General features: G+C 42.2%; 1 protein-coding gene across 5 annotated transcripts in view; it reads right to left on the bottom strand.

Annotated features, from left to right (window-relative positions):
• ENAH (ENAH, actin regulator) overlaps nt 1–13,738 on the bottom strand; it is an 87,192-nt gene extending 73,454 nt beyond the window's left edge. For 4 of the 5 annotated variants that reach the window (XM_027696638.1, XM_027696637.1, XM_027696635.1 and 1 more), the window contains exon 1: nt 13,541–13,738. In XM_027696638.1, the coding sequence (XP_027552439.1) occupies nt 13,541–13,545 (5 nt within the window). In that variant the 5' untranslated portion in view covers nt 13,546–13,738. The remainder of the gene's footprint in view (nt 1–13,540) is intronic. The other variant, XM_027696634.1, reaches the window with a different exon arrangement.
• Between the last annotated feature and the right edge of the window lie 1,803 nt (nt 13,739–15,541).

The following is a 15,541-nucleotide window of genomic DNA, read 5'->3' on the forward strand; positions in this document are numbered from 1 at the left end:
AAGACATAGCCAGAGAACATGTACAGCTATTTTGAAAACCTGTTCCTCGCTCCTCAGAGGGTACTGCACCACCTCCTTCCTTAATAACCAGATCTACATCTGCCATGTAGCCAAAACACATAAAAGTGACCATTTCATCATCATTATAGACCAGTTGCACCTCTGAGTATCTAAAAGGAGTCACCGAAGAGGATTGTCCCATTATAGAAGACAACACAGAGATCAACTTAGATCAATTTGAAGTATCTTCAGAAAAAGCCACCTGGTCTAACCTACACAAAACACTAGAACAACGAATTAAGTGTCCCAGTCCTACCTTAAAAACTGGCAGATAACTACTGATGGATCTTAGCTTGGTTGAAGTTAGCAATTCTGATTAAGCTTAGTACAAGGAGATCATAGATTCCAGGACCTAGTGTTCCCGTCTGGTAAGCACACCTTGTCATAATCACAGTTTCATCTTCCTGCATGTGCATGCTCTACTAATAAGACAAGAACTACCAAAAGTTACAGTGATTTTAGGGAGAACACACGGCTGACAATCTAGCTGTTCCAAATCTATGTGTATTTCAAATATCATGGCACATTATGTTTGGCTAGTATTTCAATTTTTAAAGAACACGAGAAATTACACTGTATTATGGTTAAAAAATAAGCTTCAAAGTTAAAAAAATTACAAGAGTTAAGAACGACTAACAGTTCTGGCTGCTTATATATGAAGGAAGGAGTGACTTACAGTTGTAAAACCATTAAAAAGTCTTAGTTATATACTTACTCCTCTCACCCCTCCCACCTTTTTTCTCAGACTGCCTCTGACTTAGGATAGATGAACTGAGGAGTAAACGAACAGCTAGTAGGTTTCTTCATTATTCAATGTGTAGTGACGTTTTTTGCACATTAATCAAAACTTGTTCTGAATACCAAATTCAGTAGTTATTCGCAGTTTAAGCACAGTGTCATAAAACAGATCATTTGAGAGCTTTAAACTTGAACATGCTTCTTTTTAAGAAATAAGCGAAAGTTGGAAATTAAAGACAGGAAGTTGTTTCCTCCACTGGAGAGCTGAAGCACAACAACTGGTGCACCAAGCCCTCTGATGCTGATCATTTAATCCAAGATGATCTAGGGCCCCCTTTGTCTTTAGTGGCCATATAATGTTCTCTGTGCTTTAAAGGACAAAGGTATATGCTGAATAATTTAATATTTTGACAGATTGGGCCCATAGACTTAAGTTAGTCAGCAAGATAACAAGTCAGGACATAGCTAATGAACACCACTGACAACTCTGAACAACTCAGCCAGCACCAAAGGACAGAAATTCTTTGAAAAATAAAAAGCAGTCATTCTTGCAGAAAAAACTCATCTGAGTCCATGAAATCATCTTATCTTCAAGCAATTCCCTACCTCACTCATTAGAGACTTTCTAACCCCTGCAACAGAGAAAGACAACTTAAAACAAAAAGAAAAGCAACCTTCAAACCCCAATCTATTTCTTTCTACAAAGCAGAATCCAGTCTCTATTGTAGGGGAGGAAAAAATAGCATATAATCATTCACATGCTTCAACATCCTTTTTAAGATAATTCTGCATATAGTATATGCATACAGGTATTAATTAATGACCAAGAGCTAGCAGGCTGGTGTCACTGGTCACACATACATGAAGAATGTATTGATTTCTTTTCAACCCCCAAACAGAACTTTGGACTACCAGTATCACAATTTATTTTCAATTTGGGAGGAAGATGACGGATATGAAAAGCTGACCATTTTGTTACAGCCCTTTTTATTGCACCATAGCACCTGAGCTTAACTTTTAAATGCTCTTTGCCCTACAATCAGTGTTTTTAGAACATCCACTTTCTACTTTGAGTTCCTTTAAGACTTACCCAAGTAGCCCACCAACACACTACCTATAATTTAATCTCAAGTTTCCTGATTTCCCATGTATATTCTAGAACTTCTCCATCTACACATTAAAATAAGTTCATGTCATTAAAGTTACAGATAAATCTGTTAACTTCACAACTAAATTACATTCTGCTACCTCCTCAAGAAGTAGAGACAGTTTTACAAATTCCTACTGTTTCCTGTGTCGAAAGATAAAATTAAAACAAGCCCTCATAGCATTGAAAGCCACAAGCAGTTTACTCATTCTTACCAAACAGTTGTGCAATAGAAGCAAAGATTCCTCTTCCCAAAACAGAGAGCAAAAAGCCCCCAAGCATCCCCATCCATGTATTTAAATCATTTCTCTGTGACAGAGCTCAGGTTTGATCTCACCAAATGCCATAAGAATTTTTTAGGTTGCATCAAGTTCTCTTTCAGTACAGAGAGGAATGCTTTTTATTGGGTCTGTTTAAGAACAGGCACAGAACTCCCTGCATTGAGGCCTGAATTAGGCATCAGACTACAAGAAAGAAATCTGTATTACTAAAGGCTGTTTGCTCAATGATTCTTTACAGATTAGAGGCACCCCCTTGGCAAAACAAGCAAGAATACAGTACCAAGAAGTGTTTTAAATCTTTCCAAACTTTATTCTTCCTTTTGATTTCTACTTTAAGAAGCCACACAAAAATACATTTACTACAGTATTTTAAAAACCAGCTCTTTCAAACCTGCTTCAGACTGACAATTCGAAGAGATGGTAGACAATGGCATCTTTCAGTTCTAAGAGCAGAAACCGTGGCAAGCATTTGACCTGCTAATTTTAGTTCCTAACTTAATTTCAGATAAGATTTTTGTACATTGGCTTTCAAAATCCACAATAAAATTCACAGAACTGCTTAAAATAAGATGGGTCATTACACAGTATAAATATGATGGCACGTAAGACACAATGGATGCTTTCTAAAAGCACAGTATTACAAATCCCCAGCTTTCAAGTTTCTGTATTTCAGACATCTTATACTGCATGACAGACTTTGAGGCAAAGATCAAATTAACATCCTCCTAGCTTTCAAATAATTTTTGTCTTCTTCTCCACTACAGAAGATTAACTAGATTATAAAATAATGCCTTACCAGATGTTGTCATTTGTCCATTACTTAATTACTGGTTCCAGAGCCATAGAGAGTAATTTTCCCAAACACGCCCTAAACATCTATTCTAGAATCCATCAAGAGCAAATCTAAAGAGTTCAGATGCTGAGACGGTTGGGGGGGGGGAACAGGAAGGTAGGGAGAGGAAGTATCAACATATTCAAATATCAAAGTTGATTCTAATAATTAAAAATTTACTGGATCTTTTGGTTTAAAGATTCATACAATGCCATCTGCATTAATTTTCTCAGCATCACACACAAAGGTTTTCAGAATTCACAGTCTAATATTTTTTCCCTCTAAGAAATTTCTCCCTTTTGAAGTGTTAACATGTTGCTTGGCAATACCAACCCACTACAGGGAAAGATAACCACCACCCCTTTTTGTCTGTTTGGAAGCCTGGTTGTGTTGCACAGGTGTCCCATCCAGCCGAAAACAAAGAAAGGCTCTGCAAGTGCACTGACGTCACCGCAGCTACAGCAAGCACCAGAACAGAAGCTCAAATATATACTTCATACTACAGTCCTACAGGAAGCCAGAACCATACCCTCCTGTTAAAGTATAAAATGAACGGGCAGAGATATGTGCCGGGAATACCAATTTAATATATCCTGTACTAAGTGACATTCTGTTTGTTGCATAGCAACAGGAATCTACTGCAGAAAAACAATATGGAACTTTTTTTTTTTTACTTGCCAAGCCACAATTAACCCCAGTCTTCCTGAGAAACAGAAAATCCATGGCATAAAGCTCTTCCCCTTGTCACCAATCTACCCAAGATGCTACATCTAACACTTACTCTGTTTTAAAGTGATTCTGTACATTTAAACAGCTGTAGGGTATGGTGCTGCCGAGAGAAAATTCAATGCTGCAATGCATATGGCCAGCAGCATTTTAATTCTATAGTTATGACCAAGAAAAAGTTCTCAGACCATTCTTAAGTGTGAAACATTTTCATCATTTTATACAGTATTTCTGTCATACTATGTAAAAAAAATCAAGGCACAAAACTTCTAGAAGAAAAGCTTGTGGCTTTATTTCTAAATGGTTTTGCTTTGTTTTGTTTGGGGGACTGGTTTTGTTTTTAAAAAAAAATAAAAATGAGCATCAACCCACACTACTTTAAGATCTGTTATGAATTCTGAAGATAAACTATATGTGGACACTTAAACTGTGTATCTCTTTGTGGGAAAGAAAGTTTTTTGTCAGACAGTATGAGCTGCATAAATTTTTTTCCTGTTCCCTGAAGATTAAGAAAATTACAATCACTCAGGTGGTTTGGAAATTGATACATCATAAGTTATATGAAAATATGCATCAACAAATTGGAGAGAATCCTCTCAGTTTTTTGGTTTTTTGCTGATTTTTTAAACACCCTCTCCATTCCCACACGAAACCATGGTAAGCTCCCTGAGAGTTACAACCAAAATGTCTAATGAGTCCACTGCCTATACCTACCCCAATTGCAGACATACTTGAGGAGAGGGAGTTCTGTTCAATCCAGGAGGAAAAAATGGGAGATTTCAAATATATAGATGTTGAATACTGAGACTGCCACTTCTTACATCACCAAACCTGAAAGCATTCCTAAGAGTTACACTGACAGACTTCATCCTAACAGCACTTACAAAATACATGCAATTTACTTAGAAGAACAAGTTAAGGAAAGACATTATGAAGGTTTTACTAAGAAGGCCTAGTTAACATAAAGCCATATACCATGGATGAACAAGGTAGCAAACACCTCCCAATTCAAAACAGCCAGAGATTTCTCTTATCATACAGTCACTTCTCTTCCTCTTTATTCACAACTAGTGAGAGACAGAATGGACCGGATAGAAATCTGATACCTTATTGTAAGTGAAGATTGTGCATCAAGTACTGGAAAACCCAAACAAGCGAACACCTGCACAGGTAGCACACAGAGGTTAACAGAACATATAAGTAACAGTGTTTTCTTTTTGTTGTTGAGGCAGGGAGCAGTGCAAGAGGAGAGGTTCCTTGTTTTGCAATCATCTGCCCTAAGAAAAGGATATATATGAATCTAAGGCAAGATATTCAGAGGACTCAGAACCGGCTTAACTGTACACTCCTCTATCGCATGATGAGTAACTAGGGATTTCAATAGGGCAAAAATAAAATCCTACTACTAAGTATTATTAAGCATTAGTCACATCTAAAGATGCAACCCTTGCAGTGCAATACACTATCTGCATCTTACAGATTTACTATACAAAAGCCACACTAGTGACCAAGACCATGTCACCACAAAAATATCAAAAGTGAACTCTTTAAACAAAGCATTCCAAGCATTTTTCCCCCCCAGTGATCTCCAGTAGTCAGATGCTTCAAAGGAAAATACATCATCATGCTTTACACAGGAACAGTAACATCTGAAAAGTATTTTCACAGGTTTACCTTTTGACATTGCTCTCTGCAAAGCAATCTCCACATCCTTCATGCAGACATCATCTTTGCAGAGTAAAGCAAAAACAGGTGGTCATCTAAACAACATCCTACAGCCGCTAACCTGTTATAAAGCACTTAATTCCTTATTCTTTGAAATAAGAATTGGACCAAATATTGCTACTAGGTCAGGCATCAAAATTATGAGTTATGTATAAAAAAGAACAAACACAGCAACACTTACCTGTATCTGCAACGTGCCTGCGACAATCCACACAGTACAAAATCTCCACATGGTGTCTCCAAACAATTGAGTAACTTTCTCAGGAACTCAGCACTTGGATGTCTGAAAGCTTGCCTGTGTCCTGTTCCCTGCCACTGCAGCAGTTGATCTAATAAAAGATAGTGCCTGTCCTTATAAAACCTTTGTCTTGTTTATATCCTTAGAGCAACACAGCTACAGCAACAGTATTCATAACCTGCAAGGCAACCCTTGTGTTTATGTTATTGCCATCCATTTGTGGATTTAGCTACTGTTGGAAGCAGTGGCAATTACAGGAACATAGAACTGTTCTTTCAGTGAGTAAGAAAGGCACATCAAATAAAATATACAAGAATACTCTTTGGTTTTTAGCCTTCATAGTAAGTATGCCAAACCAAGAGGCCTAAGACGACCTATTCCTCCAAACTTTAAGAAAAGACTACTCAAAGGTACTGCCAAAATATAAAATGAAGTCCCTGAAACCAGCAGGTCAGATTTCTTCACCTCACAACTTAGTTGCAAGATCAGATGTAAAGTGCAGCAGTAATTATTTTGAGGATAATTCATATATGATGCAGTTAACACAGTCCAGTAACCAAAGGCTACTGGACTCAACACACTGCATTGTGGAAACTAGAACAGTATCACCACAATCCTTGAGATTGCAGCACAAGATCTTTAAGGTGGAGAATTTATATGATTTACTTCTTTTGTGTGTTTGATGCTTTGGTCATCTTCCTCAATCTCAAGTAAAAATTTTCATCCAAAAGCCACTACTGCACTTCTGCTCCATAGCTAAAAACCATTGAAATGCTACCATTCTCAATTACTCTCCAAAACACTGAAGAAGCAACTGAAGTACTGGATTCAACTTCTGCTTAAGTTCAAATACTTAAATACTTAAGTGCTCTAACCATTCAGTTGCTCTTTCTTCTACTCATGATTAGACACGGATTCCCTTCTAGCTTTCCAAGACGGACCTCTCTCCTCAGCCTTGGTCAGAACAACACTGAAATCCAGTGATTACTCTTGTTCTTCTACTATTCTGTTAAATTCCAAGTTTTAAAACTTTTTCTGTTTTGAACTAGGCAGCTATTATAGCACACACCCACCTCACCTCACCTTCTTTACAGAATTTGCAGTAAGTTTAGATTTACATTAGAACTCAATTCAGGAAACAGAAGTTTGAAATTTGTAACAAAAAAAACCAAAAGAATGAGAGAATGTTTGAAACAAAACCCTTCCAATCATGTTTGTGCCTCCAACCAGAGTTTACAGAGTTACTTCTGGCAGCACACCAGTCCAGCAAAGTAGCATTTTTGTATCACCCTCTAGAGTGCAATCAGTTTCCACTTCTTTCCCTCATACATCACCTGGTGTCAGCACCTTTCTTTACCATAATTTAAAAAAAAAAAAAAAATCCAAAAGAGAAAAAGAAAAAACCTACACCACCAACCCACACACTTAGCAAAGAGGCAGACTAGTTTTGCACTAAACTGAAATAGTTTTTACTATTCTTTCTTTATGTAAGACAGCTTTGCCTGGAGAATTTTCAACATGTGAAACTAAGAGCAGATTATTTTTCGCCTGAATATTTACTGTGTTTTCTTTTAATGAGCCTCGCCTGAAGATTACTCACAGAGACAACAGAATCTTACTTCAACTCCTCACATTAACTTGAGCATTGATTCCCAAAATATGTGCTTAACGCTTAGCAGTTCAACTGGCAAGACTAATCCAAAGTGGATTGACAATTCCTTTCACGTCACACTGAACAGTCCCGTTTTCTCTACCACGTTGTCACTAACATTCGGGCAGTAGACCCAGAAAGATGTCACATCACCTCCCCGGCAGCAGTTCCACAAGTGCCTACAGAACTATCACATTAGGACGAGCACATGCATAACGCTGTCAGAAGTTGGTAAGCGCAGTAGTCGTGTTCTTTTTTGGAACTTTTTTAACATTAATCATGAAATAGCTACACTGAAGGATACTTGCAACAAGTGATAGCAGGAGAAAGGCTGAACAACTACTAGAACAATTAATTAGGAGTATCTGAAGTAAAACTCAATGTTTTCGTCTACAGACCTGTACTGGTACAGAGCATTTTCAAATCAGACTCAGTTACTTAGATGTATCTTTTTATTTCACATGTTAGAAAATTTTAAAGTTAAAATAAGGTAGTGCAGCTATTTCTAAAAGGGGAAAAAGAGTCTGTATATTAATCAACCGAAAAAGCTTTATACAAACTATGTTCTTTTCCAGGTTTGTGAGAACAACATGGGAAATTAGGGCAGGAAAAGGACAGCAGGGATAAAACACCGGCTCTTCACCTGGCAGATTTAAATACAGACAGATACAAAAGCAGCTTCCCTCCTTTATTCATTCCAAGAGGATCTAACACCCCAAGAACACAAGGTAGTTTTATACAATTCCCAAGGACTGGCAGGGAAAGGCAGGCTAGGGAAGTGAGATAGGCACCACCAAAAATTACTTATATATTGAGGTAGTTCAACAAGGCTTGTGTGACTTCTGTCACCACTACATTTAATTTTAGCTACTACTAAAAGTCAAATTTTTTGGAATCGAACATAAAAAGCACATTTCTTCTGCTTTCTCTCAACACTACAGCACTCTTAAAACCTAAACATGTCTGGATGCTTAAAGAGCTGGCACACGTATTTCTACACTGCTGAGTGGAAGCAGGCATGAACTGTCAAAAGCAATTCTAGATGAAAGGTCGAAGTAAAGAAGGGAATAATATCTGTTTCACAAAATGCATTTGCTCTCTAGTAATGAAAGCAAATTACTCTATCCAGTGGTTCAATAACCTACTTCTGCCATAGTTCCGCATGAAATGCCCTGGCATGGCAAGAAGCAGTCCCCATTACAAAGTATTTCCAATCACATGCCTAAGGCAGCGCCGAGACACGTCACTTGGGGCAAAGCATTCGCTGAAACAGGTGCTGGGAGAAAAATTTTTCTCCTTTTTATGGAAGCGTAGAAAAAAGGCTTTTACGCTATAGTGGCCTGAAGTAGGACACCAACTCACTCAGTCCTGTTGTCTGACCTCCAACAAAAAACATGAAACCCTGAATCAGAGTCAAGAAAAAACTTGTACATGCCCTTCCAGTGAGCATTCCTGAATTATATGCACTCCCAGACTGTTTCTAATTTTTAGAGGCTGACAACATAATTGCTAAGATGGTCATAAATAGCTTCTTCTAAAAAAATTGTATTCTGATTCCTGCACTCTCCATTCACATGGTAATTTTTTAAAGACTTATACTTTTACTATCAAAATAGTTCACTAAACTATCCAGAGGCCCTGAGGGCAAAACAGCTGTCAGATTCCATATCAGGTGGGCAGAAACAACCTGTCCAAAAATTACTTGCAACTGTCACAAATAAAGTGCAAGCTAAAGACCGCAGACAAATGACTCAGTCCATCTGTTAGTTTACTTAAGAAAAAGGAAAGTAACCTGAATTCTTGTATCCACCTGAAAAAAACCTGCCTACATCACCAATTTTTCTCTTGAGATACAAGCAATTTTAGGAACTGTATTGGTTGCAGTTATGCGTATCCAGCCTAATTTAACTGCCTGCTTGCACTTCCAACATTTTGTCAAATATTTCTCAACTAAATTAAGCTTTCTACTTCAAATACACTATTCAGGCTATTATTAAAACTAAAGGGAAGGCACGATTCCAAAGCCTTACCTTACATATCAATGTACATAGTAACTTAATGTCACCATCAAAATTAATGGCTTTGCTGCTGTGTATTTTGCTACCTTAAATAAGTGCAGCTATTGCAGTATACTGAACTGTACTACTGTCACTAATAATGTTCTTGTATACCCACCTTCCTGGAAACCCTAGGAAACGCGTGTGGGTTCCTTCAAGAATTCCTAGTCCTAATGAAGGTACATGTTTTGTTACTGCTGCTGTGGGCTTTCACTCAGTAAACAGTGAGTATGGTATTAGTTTTCTTAGCAGAACATTTAAAATATAATGAGGGCTTACCAATCCAGGCACCAAATAAGCTGACTTTCAAATAATAGCATGAACTACCTTCTAAAGCAACGTACCTGAGCAGAAAAGCTGCTGAATGGAAGTAAATAGAAATTTTAGTATGGTTTAGAGATCACAAATTTAGCTAACTTTTTACCTTGAAAATATGAGGATATGACATGATTTTCTAGAAAGGCACAATCTATAATAACTTAGCTGTTTGCCTTATCTAAATATGGAATGAAATTCACATATATGATATACATAATAGCCCATCACAAACAAAGCATTATACTGGGCTCTGAAAACACTAAAATTTAAAATTCCTTGAAAATACAGTTTCTTTCCCAGTTCCTGCAACCTGGGTAATGAAACCTAACTAAGCAGTCTGCTTTCTGACTAGCACACTAATGAAAAACAATTCTTTCCCACACAAAGAAATGGATGTAGTAATCCCAAGAGAAGGCTGTACAGTTTGATTTTTAAAAAGTCAGTATCTTGGAAAGCTCATTTATTTTTATTGGAGTTAACATTCAAAATGTGCTTGATACAAAAAAAAACCAAATAAAATTAAGATAATACAGTTAACCTTCACCATAGAATCTCAGCCCTAGCAGTAGAGTTATGTTTATCAGCTCCCATAATACAGGCTTCTGCATATGCTACAATAAAAGTCTGTTCACACATATTCTTCTTGTACAGATATGATGGGAAGTCATGCTATTACTAGAACCAGGGCACCAAATTGTTCTGCTACCTAGATCTTTACCACCTTTTCCCCCCACCACATTCCAGTCAGCTAGTGAACAGAAACCTCACTGAATATGCCGATTCCTGGATACTTATTATAATATAAGTGCATTCAGGAAACTGAATTAGGAGGAGTACTTAGGTCAGCTAACTCCAGTACAAAGAGAGCAACAGGTGTTCATAGGAATCAGCTGTTTACCTAAGGCAGGGGAGAGGGAGAGACACACAAGACCTATTCAAGCTGGCTCCTGATCCAAGTAACTTCATACTTAGGCGAGACCATTTAACTGGGATATTTAATATTCAAAGTTTATCAGCAACCTAAAACCCCTAACAGATGTTACTCAAATAGCATATCATTTCAATTTGAACACAAAGCAGACTTCTGCAAGAATTAATTCTTGTGTACCGCTGATGTTTGCCTCTTACGGAATTGCTGATTATTTTATAATTCCAAGATGCTCTTCACAATGATGATTAGTTTTATTTGAAATAAGGAAAAAACAGTTTGTTTTTCAGTAACTGACCAGCTAATCACCCAGACAACATGCAAGACCTTAACACAAAATCATCAGAATTAGATAAGGCTCATGACGGCTCAAGAACACACAAATATATATATATATATATGTGTGTGCCAAAGGACAGAACAGAAACTGAGTGTTTCCCCCCCACCCCCGCTCATCTACTTCTTTTTCTACTCTCTGGAGCACCAACTGCATACTTACCTGCCGAACAGCAATGGCAGAATGCAGTTTATGCATTCCAGGAGACCATCAGTATTGTGCCAAAAGTATGTTTTTAGTATTAACTGCTAAGATTTAACACCACCTGCAAACAGAGGAGCTGCACATGAAACACTGGACACTTGTCCCACCTACCCTGTCACTCCTCCCCCGTCGCAACTTGCCTTGACCAGCAAATACACCTTAAAAGACATTGCCTGAACAAAATCCAGCATGAAGATACTGTTTAAACATGTTTCAGAAATATACCGTCAATCGTAGTCTAAACAAGTCCAAAGAGAGAGCATGTACTGAAAGCTTGCCATTGTACTGGAGTCGGACCAATTAAACAAAACTGAGTGAATTTAATAGTGCCTCTATAGAGAGAATACTTCTTTAACCACATCATTTTCTTAGCCTGTGCAGTTTAATTGGTACAGCTTGCTTCTTTTTTCCAAAGGCTCAGAACTGAGCGCTCTTGAAGTCAGATTTCTTTGAAATACCCCATGACCACTCAGAGCGACCCTCCAACTTGCAACCACATTTCCCTCTTACCACCTTAACGTATACACACACGAGCAGGTAGAAAGTTTCAGACCTGTAATATATTCATTTACCTACATTTACTAACTGCTTCAAGTCAACTATTCAAACCTCTAAATAAGCAACCTAAGGGTAGGTTCAACCCAGACACTTTCCTGTTATGCTGGTTAAGAGAAATACTTGTGCTCCCTCCAAGCTGGCAGAAGTCCTAGCACACATACAGTTACATCAGTGAACGAGCAGTCTTGCTGGTATAGCTCACTTCGCTCAGCATCACCCGCACAATTCAAGTACTTTTTGCCAGCAAGAAACCCAAATTTATACGGGGCTGCCCAAGAAATTTATGCCAAGTCCTGCTCGATTAACAGCATTTCATTGTGCTAAAGGCTGTCAAGATAATTAAAAAGAACACCTCTGTGTAAAGGATCTGGGTACGAACTGTAGGTTTTCCAAGTTTTAACTTTTCATCTGCAGGGTATCTGACTTCTACATGAGCAATGTGAATAATCGAAAATAAATTATCACAAGACAAAGCAAAGCTTAAAATAACACAGGACATAAATACCTACATTTAACAAAGAAAACTAGAGGGAAATACAGGAACACAATTCTAAACAAAACAGCAGGGAGACTGTTCCCATGCTTCCCGCTGCAATGCTAGCCTTTCCACTGAAGGTGCACTGAAGGGGGAACCCTTACGGTTCAAAAAATTTGATTAGGATTTTCCTGTAATTTACAAGGAATTCAAATGGCTCATCAGTTTTATGCACCAGAGGAATTTGCCGACTTTGATCATGGAGATCTTGCGGACCTCTACTCTAAAGAACCTGACGACTTACGGTCATCTTTAAGACAAAGAAGGTTCATATCCAACTGCAAAGCAGACAATAACTTCCAGGGGGAAAAAAAAAAAAAAAGGAAGGCTCGAGTAACTCGTTTCCCCAGCTGTTCCAGCGAGGGACAGGCCTACAGGGAGCACGACGTCCCCGAGCAGCCAGACCAGCGCTCGGCCACCGAGCTGCATTTCTCAGCGGGTCCTGCACCAATCCAGAAAGGAGATTATGGAAGCAGAACAGGCGCTAAAAGAGAGCTGGGGGGGGAGGATGGCGGGGGGGACGGGCCAGGGAGGCAGAAAATCGCCTTCAAATGAATGAGCCGGCGGGGAGCGGGAGTTCCCGGCGGGAAGGTGGCAGGCACCCACCTCCCTCCCGGCCACCCCCCGGCCCCGGCCGCGGCCACCTCTGTGTTTACATCCCAAACCTCCGAACGCGACACTCTCCCGGCTGGCGAGAGGGGGGGTCCCCCCTCCCCCCTCGCCCCCCGGCGCCTCTTTATTGATTACCCAGGGAAAAGCCCAGCTGCTGCTGCAATGCAACACGCGCCGGGTAAGGCGGAGGGGAAGGGGGGAAGGAAAAAAAAAAAACACCGGGAGAGAAAGAAAGAAAGGAGACAGGCGCCCGGGGCTCACGGCGTGCCCGGCCCGGGGGAGGCGCCGGAGCGGGGCCGCCCCCCCGCCCCGGCCCGGGCCCCGCTGCCGCCCCCCGACCGCAACTTCGCCGCCGCCGCGGGGGGACGGGGACGGCGGGGCCGCCCTTCCCCCGCCGCCACTAACAATGGGCCCTTCCCCCACCGCGGGGCTCCCCTCGGCCCGGCCCCCTCCCCCGCCGCCAGCCGAGCCCCCCCCCCTCCTTCCCATTCCTATTCCTATTCCCGTTCCCGGCTGTGCGCGGTCCGAGGCGAGGGGCGAGGAACATCCCCCCCCCTCCCCGCCCGCCGCCCGCTCCGGGGCCGGCCGCTCACCTCATGGTGCTGCCCGCGGTCGGGGAGCCGCTCCCGCTGCCTCGCTCGCCGCGCTGTGTCCCCCGCCCCGCCCCGCTCCTCGCCGCGTCCCCGCAGAGCGAGACCCCCGGAGAGCGAGAGCCGACACCCGCCCGGCAGCGCCGCCCGCCCGCCCGCTCCGCCGCTCCCTCCGCCGCCGGGCCGGGCCAGACCACCGCGGGGAGCCGGGGGTGGGAGGGGACGGCAGAGGTGGGGGAAAGGGGCGGGGAGGAGCAAACCACCGCGCGGGAAGGGCGGGGGGAGAGGAGGAGGAGGAAGGGGAGGAGGAGGAGGAGAACGGGAGGGGGGAGCGCGGGGGCGGCCGGAGACACCGGCGGGGCCGCGGGAGCGGCGGCGGGCGGTGGGCGCGGGGGGGGGCAGCGGCAGGAGGGAGGGAGGGAGGGCGGGAGGAAGGGGCGGGCGGCGGAGGCCGCGCCCACCGCCGCGCTGTGCCCGGGCGGCTCAATGGGGCTCGGCGTCCCCGGCGTGGGGGCGGGCGAGGGTGGAGGGACGGGGCGGCCGCAGGTGAGGGAGCGCCGGCTCCTCGGGAGAACCACCGGCCCGCCCGCGGCGGCCCCTGCCCCGGCGGCCCCGGGAGTCGCCTCGGAGCGGAGGGGCGGGATGGGCTGCCGGAGAACCGCGTCCCGGCCAGCGGAGCTCGGCGCCTCCCAGGGTGCGAAGAGCCCCGTCCATCAGCAGACCCTTCCCCACTCGGCCCCTGCGCTGCCTCGCCGGGTTCTGTCCGCCCGGGAACGCTGGGGTCGGTGCAGCGGTGGCGTTGCCGGAGAGAACACGCAGCCCCGGCAGCCCCGCTACCCGAGCGCGGCACGCACTGACAGGCGACAACACACTGCGGGCAGTCGCCCCTCTGTGCCCTCGGAAGCCGATGGCCTAAACATTTTCCAGGAACAGAGGAATGTTATTTCAGCTCTGCATCTTTCTGTAGCCCCACGTTTGTCCTAAATGCAGATTTATGTTCTGTTCTCGGTGCCCGCAGCGGACCCAGCAAACCTCATGCGTAACTTTAACCCAGCTCCTGTTCGGCTCCTTTCTGCCAAGCGGAATACTCTTTCTCTTTCGTCTCGGTTAAAAGAAGTGATGAGCAAGTGTCTTTGTGATTTCCAATGCCGTTAAGCCATCTTAGTGCTTGTGCATCTCCGATTTCATTTTCCCCCATGAATACCAGTGTTTTCCAGGGTCTAGTTATTAAAAATGTACATGAGAAATAAATGTGTATGAATCTTCTTTATAGATGTCTAGACTTTTAGATATAAAAAGTAAAGAATTCTAGAAATACATATCTTTATGTATTTCTGATGTAGGTTTCACACAGTGAAGTTTTTTTTACCATGAATCTCAGTTATTTGACACTATGCACACAATCTCTTCCTCGATCAGTGTGGTACTGAGGCAGGGTTGTTTGCTGTCAATTAATCATATTAGTAACGCAGTAAGAGATGAGGTGATCAATTGAAAAAAATGGTCAGTTGTTAGAAAATACTAACTCAGGAACAAGGACAGGCTCTGAAACTGAAGCTAATGAAGAACAGTTTAGTAAGAAAACATGTTTTTACTGGCCTAGAGATGATGTCAATGAAAACGTTGCAGTTGAGGTGAATCACAAAATGCAGATGAGTAATCAGAAGAAAAGCGGCATCGCAGTCTTAAAAATTGTGTACCTTTGACCACAAGGTAAACACAGTCTGAAAAAGGGGACACAATTCAATCTGGTAAACAACATTACCTTGATCGCTTCCAGCAAATACTGAGGACTCTAATGACTGACAGTGGACCCCAGTTCTTAAGACATCATGAAGTTCCTAAGATCTGGGCTTCCTATCACCAGAACATCCTCCAAATAAAAGATTTGAAAAGAAAGCCATTCTGACAATGCAAAGTCTCTTGAAGGCAGCCAAATAGAAACATTAAGAGCTGTATCTGATATATCTATGTATCTGTATAGATATATCTAAGATGTATGTG

Source organism: Neopelma chrysocephalum, unplaced genomic scaffold (assembly GCF_003984885.1).
Source record: "Neopelma chrysocephalum unplaced genomic scaffold, ASM398488v2 Primary Assembly neopelma1_108, whole genome shotgun sequence".
Classification (NCBI taxonomy): Eukaryota; Metazoa; Chordata; class Aves; order Passeriformes; family Pipridae; genus Neopelma; species Neopelma chrysocephalum.